At 43.2% G+C, this 17,436-nt stretch overlaps 1 protein-coding gene across 1 annotated transcript; it reads right to left on the bottom strand.

Annotated features, from left to right (window-relative positions):
* Positions 1-4,197: 4,197 nt before the first annotated feature.
* Positions 4,198-15,525, bottom strand: LOC149284310 (glutathione reductase-like). The gene is made up of 13 exons (XM_089496892.1): positions 14,962-15,525; positions 11,781-11,807; positions 10,964-11,052; positions 10,634-10,703; positions 9,987-10,134; positions 9,532-9,586; positions 8,687-8,786; positions 8,365-8,451; positions 7,928-8,086; positions 6,558-6,669; positions 6,243-6,374; positions 5,647-5,780; positions 4,198-4,347 (listed from the first exon to the last, which is right to left on the bottom strand). Exons 1-13 carry the CDS (start codon positions 15,523-15,525, stop codon positions 4,198-4,200), a joined length of 1,827 nt encoding a protein of 608 aa, XP_089353018.1.
* Positions 15,526-17,436: the final 1,911 nt, after the last annotated feature.

Raw genomic sequence — 17,436 nt, 5'->3', positions numbered from 1 at the left:
ACTGAAATACTACATTTTTTCACTTACCAATGCATGTACTGCACTTCAATCAACGCACGAAAGACGAACTGATGTGCTGGCATCATGCAGTTATGTGTCCGTTCTCATGAAGCGAGCACACATAAACAGGGGAATGGTTGTACGGTAATAGTGGGGTATGTCTGTACAGTACAAGGTCGAAGAGAGGGAGAACAGCAAATGGGTATTTCCCGCTGACGTCAGTCTGCAGTCCTGGCCGCGTCCTGCAAGGGAAGGCTCCGGGTAGCTGGAGCCCAGAAGTTCCCAGGTATGGATGTGAGAAGGAAGAAAACTTATAGGTGGGTTTGCTGGGATTTTCTGCCAGATTCAGAAGAGCTTTAATAATGAAAGTTATAGCTGCTGCTAGTCTTGTGGAACATCTGCCTCAAGTAAGCAGTCATTATTTCTGAATGACTCTTCTTAATAGTTAAAATCCGATCCTCGCACCTCAGAAGAAAGATCAAATCTGGTGACAGACATCATGTGGAAGCAGGCAACAGAATATTGGCAAATCCTGCTGTAGATTTTGTGGTCTCCTCTCTGTAGCAACTATTTAAATGGTGCAATCAGCAGGAATATTTTATAGTTTCTATGGTGATAAGACCACTCTTCAAACATTGCGCCAGAAAAACTTTTTTTTTTTTTTTAATTATAACTTTATTGGTGTTTGTTCCAGATTGAAGCAGGGCCAAGTTACATCAAGAGAAAATCCCAAACGGATCACCAAATTTTAACAAAAAATAAAATAAAATACATAAAAATCAATTAGGTGTCACTGTCTCCTTTTTCTAGTGTTCTTTGGTGCATCCAGGATTTCGAGGTGTTGTATGCCCCGAGCTATCGGAAACACATATGTCCATTCTCATCCAAGGCAGAGAAATGTGCGAGCCAAGGTAATTCCATCGGTAGAGCTCCTGGTTAAGGCATGCGTAAATATAATCTGTACCAATGTGGTATCAACGCAAAGACAGAAGGATTACAAACAACAATTTCAACAACTATGGCAAAACATGATTTCACCTTGATAGAGAGCTGTGTAATATTTTAGGAACTGTATCTTTAGGGTTTATCAGCCTAGACCCAGAGGAGGTTTTCATTACCCTAATAAGGTTGCTGGGGCGAGGCCCCCTCATTTTTCGGGCTAGGAGTGTATCTGGCTTGTTTTCCTGTTCAAAAAAATCTTTGAACAGACATCTCTAGTGATCAAATTGCCTCCTGTGTTATAATCAATTCCCCTTTACGGTGTGAAATTTCATCAAAAGTATCCCCATTTGCTTATGGTCACTATTTTACCAAGGATCTCCTCTTTAGTCCTCTCCCTGGTCCTTTTAAGATATGTGGCCTTGCTGATGACTGCCCCCCTCATGACCACATTGTGCCATAAGTGTGTGTAATTGTGTGTTGGGAGTATTGTTTCCTTTGAAGTATGTGATGAGTGTGGAGTGGAGGTCAGTGGTTATTTCTACCCTGGCCAAAATGATGTATAGGTATTTCAGAATAGTTTCCACTATAGTGTGTTCCGACCACGTGATTTTGTGGTACCTGCTGTTGGCTGAGGAGATATAGTCTATCTGAGTGTAGGGTTCGTGCGAGTTGGAATAAAATCTATAGTCCCTCACTGTTGAATGTAGAAACCACCAGCAGTCCACTAGGTTAGTAATTTTCACTTGTTCCTCAAAATTATGGCTGTTTGTGTTGGACAGTCCCATTCTATAGTCGTGTTTTTTAGGTATGCATCTAAAATTGGATTAAAGTCCCCTACGACCACTAGTGTGGATCGAGTGACACCTAATAGAAGGCCAGGAGAACACATCTGCCCCCTGTATATCTGGTGACAGACTGGAGTTGAAAATTTCGGTGATTGAGGATTATATAGATACTCCATTTGTTGTGTTAGTGGCATGGAAATGTGCGCGGACTCTAGGCCATTTGCAAGACTCAGATTCAAATTTGGTCTATTCGACAGAACTGACATACTTGTACATCCAGTTAATTAATTACTTTTTATTTCCTCTCACAAATATCAGCAGAAAGAAATTAGCAAGGCAAACTGCAGTTCTTCCTACAAAGGAGAGAGTATGTATGGATCATTCCTCTATCAAACAAACACATACGTTTTAGCTGACATGTAATTAAGGTCTAGGTCAGTTTTGTGAGGACCAAACATCATAAAGATGTTATCCGACCATTAAACATGCAACTAAGAGAAAACAGTTCTCTGAAGATCTCATGCCAGAAAACAATCAACTTTGTGATTTTAAATATGGAAAACCTATCGTATTGGCTCGAATATAGGCCGCACTTTTTCCCCCCACTTTAAGTCTTTAAAGTGGGGGTGCGGCCTATATTCGGGGTCTAGCGCCCGACGCCCGGGACATGCAGTCCCGGGCGCCGGGCAGGCAGCGGGGTTAGGATACAGATCCCCCGCAGCGGTGCAGGGGACCTGCATCCTACTCCCCGATACGCTCAGACAGCCTCCCCTGCCAGCACTTCCCACGGGGGGGGGGTGCCGGCACGGGAGGTTGTCTAAGCGCATCGTGCGGTTGTCTAACCGCACGATGCGTTTTACCTCTGGCCCCCCGCCTGACTTACCGGAACAGACTCCCGGGTGTCTTGCGGGGCCGGCGGGGGACATCTACGCAATACGCGTATACAACTTCCGGTGCCGGCACATCCGGCACCGGAAGTTGTATACGCGTATTGCGTAGATGTCCCCCGCCGGCCTCGCAAGACACCCGGGAGTCAGCTCCGGTAAGTCGGGGGGCAGAGGAGGACAGTGGCAGCATATCTCGGGGAGGGAGGAGGACAGTGGCAGCATATCTCGGGGGGGGGGGACAGTGGCAGCATATCTCGGGGAGGGAGGAGGACAGTGGCAGCATATCTCGGGGGGGGGGACAGTGGCAGCATATCTCGGGGGGGGACGGACGGACAGTGGTAGCATATCTCAGGGAGGGAGGACAGTGACAGCATATCTCGGGGGGGGCAGAGTGGCAGCATGTTTTTTTGGTGCTTTTTTAAAGAAAAAAACTTTTTCTTTAAAAAAGCACCAAACTTTTAGGGTGCGGCCTATATACGGGGGCGGCCTATATCCGAGCCAATACGGTATTTATTACTTGCCTGCTATTTTTTTTTTTTTATTAAATTGTCAATGGCAAAATCAGCTTCATAGAGATAACAGTGTACAATGTAAAAAATTGTCTATGTCACAATGTGAGATGACAAAAGAAGCCCCAATGTGGAATTGTGGGTGCAACAATGTGTTTTTAGTATAGGACCTAATTTAAATACAATTTGATGTTATGTTTCGGTAACTGTTTCTTTAAGAACATCCACTTTCCTTATAATGTTCCTTAGTTGCTAAGTGACTTTAAGTGACCTTAAAATAACAGTAAATAATGTTTGGCTAGAATTAACCTACAGAAAGGGTTCAGTAACGGAAGACTTACTTGTAAGTGATAACTCCCATAAAGAAAAAAAAATTCTTTCTGTGGGGGTCATATAAGGATACCAGACTGGCAACATTTTAGAAATGCAAGTTTTAAAGGTCACATGTGTTTCGGGATTATGTTGTAAGGGTGATTGAAGTTTGAAGAATAGCCCTATCAACACACATCCAATATAACAGTCCTATCGAAAACGTCATACCATTATTTAAAAGTGGTCTTTTTAAACACATCAAACATTGCACCAGAATTTATTTTATACATAATCCCAATTGTTTTTGACAGTGACAGGTGAAAGGAATAAGTAAACATACTCATAATCCCAATCTATAACAAGATTGTCCACCTTGACTCTCATTGTCACACCAGGGTTTTAGAATTGCTCTAATTTAAAAATGGTTTGCGATAGACATTTTAGACAATCGTTTTATTTATGTTTTTTTATTTATTTTTTTGTCACAGATACCTATAAAAAGGTCATTCAACTATCATAGTATCATTTATTCATTCTTGATTGGGATCTAAACATACCCATTATATTATTCTATTGAAAAATGAGATTAGATTATAAGGCATTTATATATTTTTTGCTATAAAACTCTTCTGACTAATACAGCGGAAAGAAACAGGAGACAGGTTTATAAATAAGGATGGAATCTTTGAAAGACAGCACCCTGAACAATGATCAGTGCAGGTATGGTCCAAGTGATTGTTTTAAAGGCACGTAAAATCATCTTTAACGGAGTGTGACGAGTTCCTCTGATGAGGTGGGGTGAATTGCAACTGTGTTATCAAAGTCTTTCTTGGTGGCTCCCATTTTGATTGCTACGGCAAATCCCTGGAGCATCTCATCACATCCCTGTCCCTGCATGTGCAACCCAACCACCTGCAAAATCAAACAATTTCCATAGATCATCAAACTATCAACCACAAATGAGGTTCCATTTTATTGGCTCTATCACAACTTATATCATTTTGCTAGCCCTTATGCAAAGGAGGCCATGTAGTTTCAAAGCTATCACTTTTAGCTTCTGCCTTGAATTACACCTTGGCCAAAATATAGTCTTATTCTGTGGAAATGTGTGAACTACAGCTACACACCCTAAAATAATATTAATAAGAACCTAGGTATTTTATATGAAATGTATATTATAATTATAATTTCTGTCAGTGGATTTACTTACTATGAATGAAATAGAGATATTTTCTGCCAACGAGTTACCCAATTAACAGATCAGGTTAGACTAAACACATACCTTAGAAATAGGCCCACCAGTGAAATAGCACTGCCATAGACTGTTTAAAAAATCTTAAGGGTACCAAGTGCCAGGTAAAGCATGTTATGGGCGCTATCTTGTCTAGGCATGGTCCTCAATATAATAAATGAGCCAGATGGGGAGATCAGAGACGTGGCCCATTGAGCAGTGGTGCACCGGGGAACCTGAATGCCTAGTAGGGTGATCTGCCCCTGATTTTGTGGCAGAGAGCATTCTGCCCCTGGACCTGCTGCCCTAGACAGCCAAGTGTTTATATTTGGGGCTAACTCAGGGCAGCAGCCCCAGCCACCCCCTCTACAGCTGCGGTCTTTACTACCGAGCACCAGAATATGATGTTCATATACCAGCACCCCACATATTCGTAAAACACAGTGCCTGGGAATTGTGTGCTATGGAGACCATTGGGGAGAGGTGAACCAGGGAGCCTGGTTTGGTGGAAGAAAGGCTATTTCCCCTCTCCAGATCTGCTGCCCTAAGTCTCAGCCTGGTTGCCCTAGTCCAGAATGCGCCCCTGCAAAGTGCATAGCTGAACTGAATATCCTGTGCACACATACACTACTGATCCAATAAATACACAGTGTAAGTGCGCTCTCTCAAACTGAGTTTGTACTGCCCTCCATAATTGATTTCACAAAATAATAATAATTATAATAAATAATAATTCCTTAATAAATTCGAATGAATAAGTGATTATTTTAATCAAGAAGTGTAGTTCAGGTGTCGGCTTTCTCACTCACAGTTACCAACTGGATACTTGTAGTTGACCAAAAATTCTAGAAACTGACACTCCTGAAAAAAACCCATTCTAGCCATCCAGGATCAATAATGTAATGTGTTCAGAAATTATTACATCACACCTAGCAGTATGGCTTGCAATGGACATGAGTCCAGGATGATGTCTTTCTTACCTTCTCCTCTTTGTCAACACAGACCAGTTTCATGACACATTTGGTTTTCCGTCTGGTTACTGCATGGTACATGGGTGAAAAAGAGGTGGTATAAACCTTCACATTCTCTCTACCTTTCATGGTCACTGCTTCCTCTAGAACAGAAAGAAAATAATATGCATAAACATGGACTAAAGCAGTCTATTCAATGTATGACCCATAACCTTATAATATTTCAATTTTCTTGTTATTTATTTATGTGGAAAATGTTTAAACCCGGAAGATATACTCACCTCCAGTGAGATCCAGTCTGTTTTGACCCCAGTGCACGTTTATTAATTCTTCCCATTGATTTCAATGAGAACATATTAAGCATGATAGCTGGGATTTGTACATATATAATTAGATTTTTATTTTAATTGTGCAACTATTAGTATGCCAAAGAGGAGGTTTATCAGGACCAAAGCAAACTGTTCATGTTCCCAAAATTCAACAGTATTATCAAAATCAAATGTGCTGTTAGCTGTTTAAAGATGACAGGTCCTTATAAACATTCCATACTTTTCATAGATTCATTCAGTCGTTAACAGCTGGCCATCATCTAAAAAAAATTATACCTTCAGTGAGTCCAACTGTCCCTATAGGGGGATGGCTGAAGACCACTGTTGGAATATTGTTGTAGTCGAGTTTGGAATCCTCTTGACCTTCAAAGAGCCGATGGGACAGTCTTCTTCCTGCTGCTATGGCCACTGGGAAATAAAACATGTCCACTCGTAATGATGTTATTATACACATTATATTTCTTTCACAAATTTCATTACAAAATGTAATCCTAAATGTTAAGGAAAAACACCATCCTTGGTTTCATGTAAAATTCATATTGAATTCCATTTTGCATGGATTCCAGTGCATTTCATAACCAAAAGCATTACCTGGTGTCAAGAGTGCTCGTCCACACACATCTCCAACAGCATAGATTCCTTTACGGCTGGTGTTTTGATACTCATCCACCACTATGTGACCCTTCTCATCCAACTCAAGTCCCTGTGATAAGTCAAAAAGCACACATATTTCATCAAAATCTAGTTGACTAATTTTTATATATGTAATTTCTAACACATATTAGGTAGTCATTGTGCCGGGGGTCAGTGGGGAATTAGATAGGGTTAGGTTACATCTTTAACATTTTCTTAAAAATTATTTTTAAAATAAAAACCTAAACAAAAAAAAATTTGAAAACCTAAAATAATTCTATAGAATATATAGTGTTTTGTTTTTTTTAAATTCAGGACTGTTAATAAATATATTTTTAGGTCATTTTTCCCATTTATATATTTTGGATTTTTTGTCATAGAAAAAACACAAAGAAAATGTTCTGGTCCTATAGCGTAAAATAGCCGACAGTAAAACAGCTGTTCTGGACAATACAGTCCCTCTAACAAAAAAAAAAGACCCCTGTTCATATCTAAATTCTAAATTAATATGTCTGTAATTCCCTGTTTTTCAGTGCAGAAACCAAGTATTGACCTCGAAATGCAATCTCAGGCAATAGGATTCCATACAAAAAGCATTCATTACCGCTGCTCAATTGTCAAAGCAGAGAATGTAGGAATGATGTTAAAGAGCTAAAAAAAGGTTTAGTGGAATACCTCTGGGACACATTAAAGTGAAACCGATACCCAATTTCTTTGTTTATTTTTAATTCTCCTCAATTATAGGAATTGTTAAGGGTAAATTATCCTTTTTAAACACCACAGACTTTCAAACACATCTGTTAAGTGGCATGATCAAAGTTTTCTTTTTGTATTAGCATTATTTGCATACAATTGTGTTTTTTTTCTGCTTTGGGCTCAAGCTCATTATGTAGTGTAATTCTGGTTTTAAAAGTGGTCTTAAAACCATAGCAACCAATGGAAAATATTGCTGAGCATGAAACATTCTCATGGTTGCCATGGTAATAAAGCAGCTTTTCAAACTTTGTATTTTTTTTTATTATTATAGGCTTGTTTCAGATTGGATAGTATTGATAAAACAATTTCATTTTTACATTTAAATGTAATTATTAATTAAAAGTCTGAAGGGATTTTACATTTGTTGGGCTGTTTCTAGTTAGTTATTCTTTTTCTAAACGGTCTATAAGTAGGATTGCTAGCAAAGCATGACATGGCTGCTCCTTGTCTGTTAAAAATGTGGGTAGCCAATGTTACATGGAAAGAACTCATTCCAAGCAATATAAGAAAGAAAAAGAAAAAACGCAAGTATGAGTAAACCTAAAGATAACATAGAAAGTCTAAGATCTCACCAGGTTCTCCAAGTTCAAACCCTCAGTGTTGGGGTCTCGGCCAATGGCCCATAATAGGCAGTCTACATCTTCGATAGTTCGTATTGTGGGCTTGCGTCCTGGAACAGAACATTGTACACTGATCTCCAAAGCCTTGCTGGTCTTCTTCACTGATTTTACCTACATAAGATCATAACAACATTAAGAAGAATTGGCATCCCGTAGACACAATGACTAGTACAGCTTCTGGTTCTAAAGGAGTCGATAGGAGTATACAGGGATTCTGGTTACAGTAAGTGTTAACAGTAGCTACATGAAGGTGTGATATGTGGCACAAATCAAAAGGCAAAATTTTGCCAGCCAAAAACCTTAAAGTTCTATTAAGGTTCATGCAATTTCCATTGAATTTGTTTATATTATGTAGTAATGCTTATTAATACACATTAATCAATCATTACCTCTGCGTACTTCCAGACATCTACTCCGGTATTCTCCAGCTCCTCTGTGCAGTTTACACTAATCATCGAGTCAAATGTCCTCAGGACCTGTAAAAAGAATATTACTGCATTAAAATAAAATGGAGTCACAGAACCTTCACTATGTCCTGAACGTCTCTCAACCTCCTGCAATGGCCAAATACAGTATGAAACCTCTCTGCATGCCATGGCTGCACACGAGCCACTCATCAGGTGACATTAATGTTACTAAATCATTTATGTATCATAATAATCTGGTGGCTCAGAAACTCCAAACATGAAGAAGAAACAAAGGTAGCATTACCTTGTCTTGGCGAATCAGCAAAGCAGCTCTTGAACCCAGAGCTGACAGGATCCCAGCGATTTCAACAGCAATGTAACCGGCACCAACAATAACACTGCGTCTGAAACAGACACAGATCGTTAGCCATCGCTCACTGATGTATATATAGTACATGTTAGCCATAACCAACATAAAAAAACCCAGTATTTTTCACCAAGAAAGATTCACGATTGGCTATGGTGTCTTCAAAGTGTCTTCAATGTCATAGATTTATTTTTACTCTGCTCCATTATATTGCTCTGCCGTGAGAGTAACTCAAGAAGCATAGATATAACGTCATAGCCCTAACCTTCGGTAATTGACATTGTGGACCGTTAGGGGAACCTAGCAAGAAGATCGCTCTGTGTTATCCAAAGCACAGATCTTCTGACCAGCAGGACCTGCCAGGTCATCTGAATTTTATGGGGTTGGTTTCCTGCTCACCAGATACCACACATAAAAATCATGGCTTTGAAACAAACATTTCAGCTAGCTTACGCAGAGATGACACGATAAAAAGCCTTGCACAGGGTCTAAGCCAAATAGTTTATTGCTGCACCCATTAAAAGAGTTGGGTTTTGGGTTGGGTACAATTACATGGAACTCTGCTGCCACCCGTTTCAGTCTAAGTGTGAACATGCTGCATTTAGTAAAGCTGGTTGAAAGAACATAAAACATTAGGGTTCATGAAAGTGATGTATACAACAGTTTAGTATATGAATCTGTATGTGAATGGTTTAACAATGGACAATAGAAGACAAGTGAGATGATCAAGGAAAGGGGGCCAAATTACCATCTGTTTGTTTTGGCAATTAGATAATGTATACCTTGGCAAGTCTTCAAGTTCAAAGAATCCATCGCTTGTTATTCCTAAACTCGCTCCTGAAAAAGTAATCTCCATTTCAGATCCTAGGTTAAATATCTAACACCTCTAAAAGTACTTGAGTATTATTGCCTTAATTCATTGGAAATGTTGTGCATTGTAAAGTAACTTAATGTAATAACTTAACCCCAAGTGAAGCTTCTGGTAAACCAGACAATAATACACAGCACACTTATAGTAAAACATAGGAGCGGAAGAGTGGAAGAGCCTGAAAAATTAACTACTGTAGCAGAAGCATTGAATATGTTTTTATGGGACATGGAAAGGTCCTCTTCTCCTATGGAGCAAGTAAAATTGCCTGAACTAGCCCTTCGTATTCATTTGTGACCCTCTTGAGATGTGAAGCCAACTGTGTTTTTGGTCAACAACTCCCAATGATTGCTTTGCCTATCGCCTTACCAGGAACCTCAGCATCCGATGGCACAGATGGTTTTCCTCCTGTGGCTATTAAAATGTGAGGTGCAGTGTACTTCTGACCACTGACTTCCAGTGTAGGCTCTGGATCAGATGTAAATGATGCGTGTCCCCGGACAATTTCTATCCGAGCCTAGGATACAAAAAAAAAGATAACGTCTATGGAAAAAAAAGGACTTAAGCATGTATCACCTGTCTAAAGAACTACTATGGTGGGGTCTGATATAAGAAGATGTCATGAAGATCAACAGTGCATGCTTTCTGTATTTCCGTGCGTCAGCACAGACGGCTTCTTTGTTAACTCAGCCTTTTTGCCTGTGGATATTAATATTTACAAGAAAAAATGATGTCCAGGTAACATGAGAAACCTCGTAACAAAAATGATTAAAACGCTCAAATACATACGCAAGAGGTTCTGGTTACACCGGACTCCATAGGCAACACCAGCCAAATCACCATAGAATTAAAGTGTTCTGTAATGCGTTTCACCCAAACGTCTTCTTTATAATTTCTTAAATTGACGTACGGTGATAGCTGAATGAGGCATGCGGCGTCATATAAAACTTATAATACCATCCTTTCCATACATACAGCTTGTAGCAAATAGGTGCTGGTTTTGAAATCCAACATACCTTATGAAGGTTATTTTGGTAAATGTCATTTAGGCGACTAACATAGGCATCTCGTTTATCCTTGATTACCCTGTAAGTGACAAAAAAGCAACCAATCACATAGAAGTATTGCATCAGATCCATAAGAAAACACAGGTCAATTGGCAAATTGTGTGTTGATGACTTACCCCATCGCCTTGGTACTGCCAAAACATGAAACCTAGCCATTGCAACCTCTATTACATAGTCCACTTCTAGAACCCAAGCCTTTGCGATGCCAAATTAAAAAATTCCAGCCCTTTCCAATAGTATCCTAAGTACAGTAGATTGCGATTACGTTGTACAACTTACTTCCAAGTGAATTTGACATCCGAGATTTGAAATCCATAATCCTCGTGGTCGTGGACGTACTCAGAATGGATAGCAGCGTTCCACATTATCTGTTGGGGAGGAACATAGAGAATTAGTGTGGGGGTCAAAATACTACATAATATATAATATCTAATACTACATAACCATGGCTGGTGCTAATGTGAGGCAGTTGTGCTACCCGGTTACCACTCTTTTTAGCTGGTCTTGGTAAGGACACCAAAAAGGAGAGTTAAAGGTGCTGTTCCATCTACTCTGTTGATTTTAATATTTTGGAAATATCATGCACCTTGTGTTAAATAACCAAACCCTTCCCATAAAATTTTTTTTAATTAAGTCCAATTTTATGAAATTCATTTATATTTTTTTTTGCTAGAATACTTGGGGCATAAGGGCAGGTTCTGGGTTGTTTTTGTTATGAAATCTTCAAATCTTTGATTTATTATTATTTATTCTCATTAGCAGCTTTCTATAAAATACAGGGCTTCTTGCAGAAATGACAGACAGAACAATACAATCTGCTAACATTTACATAACCCTGAGCATCCAAATGTGTGGTTTTAAGATATAATATATTAATATATCAGCTTTACTTACGGTTTAATAATGTTTCCAAACAACAAGATCCAATCATTGGTTAATTAAGAGAATATAACATATGCATGGACAATCTGTTACCACACACAATTGAGCACCAGCAGGCTGGAAGGAATACTTCTTGGTAATTATTCTCAAAAAGTTAAACAAAATGTGTTTAATAATTAATATTATTTTTATCAATAAAAAGTATCGGGCTTACCTTTTTTGGCACACATCCTACATTCACCTATGGAGAAAAATAGATTACCATTTGCCACTTTAACACAAAAACAAAGATAAAAGATGATCTATCTACAGCTTGTTTTTTGATCAGTGTAATTGTTGTAGAGGTATTTGAAAATAATACTTTATTCCTTATTTTGTCAGGAAAGATCTGATAAGTGGGAAGGTGGCTACCCCTGCATTACCATTAATTTCTCCTCCCGAAATTAACTCCCCTTTCCCCCCACCCATACAAAGGCTGCCTCAACCAATCAACAAATGTCAGCAACTTTACAATAGGAGAGAGAGCCCGAGAGAGCCCTCCTTGTGGGATGCGGGCAGGAAGGTGGGCGGTCCTGCTGACGTTGCAGGAGACACTGCTGTTTAAGGGGGAAATAGGAGGGGAGTGGTGCGTGTCACAAAGCCAGGCAAACCTGAAGAGTTCCCAGGTATGGAGCTTCCCCGAGTATCTGGGTGAAACCTGAAGAGTTTCCAGGTATAGAGCTACCCCGAGCATCAGGGCGAAACCTGAAGAGTTCCCAAATATGGAGCTTCCCCGAGCATCAGGGTGAAACCTGAAGAGTTCCCAGGTATGGAGCTTCCCTGAGCATCGGGGTGAAACCTGAAGAGTTCCCAAGTATGGAGCTACCCCGAGTGTCTGGACGAAACCTGAAGAGTTCCCAGATATGGAGCTACCCCGAGTGTCTGGACGAAACCTGAAGAGTTCCCAGATATGGAGCTTCCCCGAGCATCGGGGTGAAACCTGAAGAGTTCCCAGGTATGGAGCTTCCCCGAGCATCGGGGTGAAACCTGAAGAGTTCCCAGGTATGGAGCTTCCCCGAGCATCGGGGCGAAACCTGAAGAGTTCCCAAGTATGGAGCTACCCCGAGTGTCTGGACGAAACCTGAAGAGTTCCCAGATATGGAGCTCCCCAAGCATCGGGGTGAAACCTGAAGAGTTCCCAGGTATGGAGCTCCCCAAGCATCGGGGTGAAACCTGAAGAGTTCCCAGATATGGAGCTCCCCAAGCATCGGGGTGAAACCTGAAGAGTTCCCAGGTATGGAGCTTCCCCGAGTATCTGGGTGAAACCTGAAGAGTTCCCAGGTATGGAGCTTCCCTGAGCATCGGGGCGAAACCTGAAGAGTTCCCAGATATGGAGCTCCCCAAGCATCGGGGTGAAACCTGAAGAGTTCCCAGGTATGGAGCTTCCCCGAGTATCTGGGTGAAACCTGAAGAGTTCCCAGGTATGGAGCTTCCCTGAGCATCAGGGCGAAACCTGAAGAGTTCCCAGGTATGGAGCTTCCCCGAGCATCGGGGTGAAACCTGAAGAGTTCCCAGGTATGGAGCTTCCCCGAGCATCGGGGCGAAACCTGAAGAGTTCCCAAGTATGGAGCTACCCCGAGTGTCTGGACGAAACCTGAAGAGTTCCCAGATATGGAGCTCCCCAAGCATCGGGGTGAAACCTGAAGAGTTCCCAGGTATGGAGCTCCCCAAGCATCGGGGTGAAACCTGAAGAGTTCCCAGATATGGAGCTCCCCAAGCATCGGGGTGAAACCTGAAGAGTTCCCAGGTATGGAGCTTCCCCGAGTATCTGGGTGAAACCTGAAGAGTTCCCAGGTATGGAGCTTCCCTGAGCATCGGGGCGAAACCTGAAGAGTTCCCAGATATGGAGCTCCCCAAGCATCGGGGTGAAACCTGAAGAGTTCCCAGGTATGGAGCTTCCCCGAGTATCTGGGTGAAACCTGAAGAGTTCCCAGGTATGGAGCTTCCCTGAGCATCAGGGCGAAACCTGAAGAGTTCCCAGGTATGGAGCTTCCCCGAGTATCGGGGTGAAACCTGAAGAGTTCCCAGGTATGGAGCTTCCCCGAGCATCGGGCGAAAGCTGGAGAGTTCCCAGGTATGGAGATAACTTAATAGAAATAACCATGAAGGCCAAGAGGAAACAAAGGCGTCTGCTGCCGTGGTATATTAAAGTATACCTGTAATACATATTTACTTTTTTAAGTTGTAAACACTATAACGCATGTTTATTAAACACACAGCCGTAAAATGTGGGATTTGGGAAATCAACGGTTTTGCTTTAAAGAAAATAAGTCGACTGTATTTTAAAGGAATTGAAAGGTTACCAACAAAGTATGAGAAGTCACAGGGTAAGCTGATTCACACAAACTCATCAATGGCCCTAAAACAACACTGTAGGACAATGGACCAGCATGTAAGCAAAGGATTAGGAGGTTCTGCACATGCCAAATCAACAATGCTGCAAAATGCAGGCCGTGAACACTCGGATACCACGTACCACTTTCTACACCTGAGAGGTGACTTCTCGTACTTAACGCGAGGGCCCAGTTCTCAACATAAAGCATCACAGGGATGTATAGATTGCCAATGAAACTCTGAATGTGTAGCCATGGCTTTACCGCAAGGTATTTCAATGATGGAGATCTCAGTGACCTGCAGTCCCTGATGGGAATGACGTGAGTACCGTCAGCCTCAACAAAAGTAACAGCGCGGCTACAACGTAAACACCTGCATCTTCTGTGTACACATTAACAAGCAATGGGCACCTATACATGATGTATTCTGTACCTGCTGCACTTAGATCCAATCACAAGCAGTGTAACCAGATTAAGGCTACTATATTCCATACATTACACACACACACTGTATATATATATATATATATATATATATATACATACATACCTTCCAATATTTTAAATGGCCAGAGGGGGGGGACTTTGTTGGTTGGAGGGTGTGGTTGGAGGTGTGGCTATGGGGCGTGGTTTTCCCAAAACTTTTTAAGTGACTTTATGACCTCTTCGTTCGTAGTTAATTAACCGAGTAGGGCATTTAAAGGAACAGTTTTATTTACGCAATTTAGTTTCTATATACTCTTTTTGTCTTTTAGTGCTGTACAGCAGTGGGATACACTCACACCCAGCAAACATTGCGAGAGAATAGAACAAGGGACATCAGGGAAGGAAAAGGGGGAACCGGGGACCACAAGAGGGACTGTCCTTCTTAAAGAGAGACAGTTGGAAGGTATGTGATTTCACCAATGTGTGTTTACAAACGATCTATGGTATTGTTCACATGTCTCGCATACAAGCGGTATATTAACCCTTCCAGAACCTCCGGCATTGCAAGGGTTACATGAGGTCTCCCATTGTACTTACACAGGTTCCCCCCAGCTTGTTGCTTTCCACCACGGCTACCCGGGCTCCTAACTCAGCCGCCCGGCGGGCACTTGCCAGCCCGCCCGAGCCTCCCCCGATCACCAAGTAATCAAACGAGCAGTGGGGGCGCCGCCTCGGATTCTGGGGCGATCCCGGCGCAGCTCCCGAGTCAGGAGGGGCACACGGTGTTTGGGACATGGTGAAGCTGGCACAGTTCAGCCTGAAGGAGTCGTGCAAGAAGGATCTTCTGATCGAGGCGTGAGATCTCACGGGGGCAGCCTGGGACTTGATGCAGTGGTTGCAAAACTGCCTTGTGTTTGCACGGAGGGGTCCGGTGACAGGTGATCTACCGTGCAGTGATCTGGTGATGTCACACCGGGTTTTAGTGCAACAGTTCTTGGGGGTGGTGATGGGTGATCTAGTGCAGCAAGGTGGCTTGCAGCAGAGGGATCTTGTCGATCCTAGCGAGGATCCCCGATGCAGGGTGATGCCGTGGCCGGGTGTGTGTAGGATGTTGCCCCGTAGCAGGGCTGATGCACCGAGGCCTCGGATGATGAATGCCATAACGCGGAAGTCCCTGTGCACATGTAGTGGGGAGGCAGCAGCTAGGAGGAGGCTGCCCCCTGCTTAGTCACTGTGAGTTGCCACACTCAGCTTCCCTTTAACTTCAGGCCAGGAACTATTTCATGAGAAGCGGCTGCTAGGGGCTGTGTTTGTTAATCTTGTAGACACATTGCAACACCGTGAAGACTTCCTGTATAAAATGATGTGTCATCCGCACTGTGCAAAATCCCAACACCGGTGAACACCAGATTCCGTACAAAGTGGCGTCAACCTGCAGGAACGGTCCATTGGTTTCTATGGTGACCGCTGCACTTTTATCATTAGTATGTGGACACCTGACCATCACACCTATGAGCTTGTTGGGCATACCATTCCTAAACCATGGCCATTGATATTGACAGCTATAACAGCTTCCACTCTTCTAGGAAGGCTTTCCACAAGATTTTGGAGCGTTTCTGCAGGGATTTTTGCCCATACATCCAGTAGAGCATGCGTCACACACTGATGTTGGGTGAGAAGACCTGGCGGTCTGTGTGGGCCAGCAAGTTCTTCCACACCAAACTCACCCAACCATGTGTTTAAGGACCTTGCTTTGTACACGGGCACAGACATGCTGGAATACAAAAGGGTCATCCCAAAACTGTCCCCTTATGGTTGGAAGTATAGCATTGTCCAATGCGTCTGGGTCTGCTGAAACCAGGGCCGGCCTTAGGGGTGTGTGACCTGTGCGACCGCACAGGGCGCCATGGTAGCAGGGGCGCCTGCCCTGGACTTAACTTAAAACATAGTTTTTTTTTAAACTTTATTTAACATCATTCATGTTAAATAAAGTTTAAAAAAAAAACGATGCTTTAATCTAAGTCCCGGGCAGGACTGCTTTTTGAATCCCGCTCCCGCTGTTTTGAATCCCGCTCCCGCCCACTCCCAGAATGTGGGTGTTCCGCTCCCGCCACATTTGTGGCCAATCCCGCCCGCTCCCGCCACATTTGTGGCCAATCACGCCCGCCTCCTTACCTGATTTCCCACGCAGTCCCGCAAGGCTGCCCTCGAGTAGTTCCCTCACAGCGTCTCTTCTCTCGCTCCGCCCAGGAACAAGGCGGAGTCACATTAAGTGACATCACATCACGTGACTCTGCCTTGTTCATGGGCAGAGCAAGATAGGAGACACTGTAATGGAGCAGCGAGAATGCATCCTTGCGGGACTGCGCGGGATTACCGGGACCCACAGGTACAGTGCCTGACCGCCTCCCAATGCAGTCCTCTACCCCTTACTCTCCGTGACTCCGTCGCGGTGCCAGTATCTCATGTTGAGTGCCGGACTATTCTGGCGCTCAACATGAAATGCCGGCACCGCGGCAGAGCGAGAAGACGGATTCCTCCCGCTCTCACCGCAGGACTTCGGCAACAAGGTAAGTGTGGGGGGATGCAGTTTGAAGGGGCAGAGGGGGGGTGTAGTTTGAAGGGGCAGAGAGGGGGGTGTAGTTTGAAGGGGCAGAGAGGGGGGGTAGTTTGAAGGGGCAGAGAGGGGGGGTAGTTTGAAGGGGCAGAGAGGGGGGGTAGTTTGAAGGGGCAGAGAGGGGGGGTAGTTTGAAGGGGCAGAGAGGGGGGTAGTTTGAAGGGGCAGAGAGGGGGGGTAGTTTGAAGGGGCAGAGAGGGGGGGTAGTTTGAAGGGGCAGAGAGGGGGGGGTAGTTTGAAGGGGCAGAGAGGGGGCGTAGTTTGAAGGGGCAGAGAGGGGGGGTAGTTTGAAGGGGCAGAGAGGGGGGGTAGTTTGAAGGGGCAGAGAGGGGGGGTAGTTTGAAGGGGCAGAGAGGGGGGGGTAGTTTGAAGGGGCAGAGAGGGGGCGTAGTTTGAAGGGGCAGAAAGGGGGGGTAGTTTGAAGGGGGCAGAGGGGAGGGGTAGTTTGAAGCGGC

This window comes from Sceloporus occidentalis, unplaced genomic scaffold (assembly GCF_023333645.1).
Source record: "Sceloporus occidentalis isolate IW3139 unplaced genomic scaffold, rSceOcc1.0.p SCAF_95, whole genome shotgun sequence".
Classification (NCBI taxonomy): Eukaryota; Metazoa; Chordata; class Lepidosauria; order Squamata; family Phrynosomatidae; genus Sceloporus; species Sceloporus occidentalis.
The sequence above is the reverse complement of the archived record's forward strand: the minus strand, read 5'-3'. Positions and strand labels throughout refer to the sequence as shown.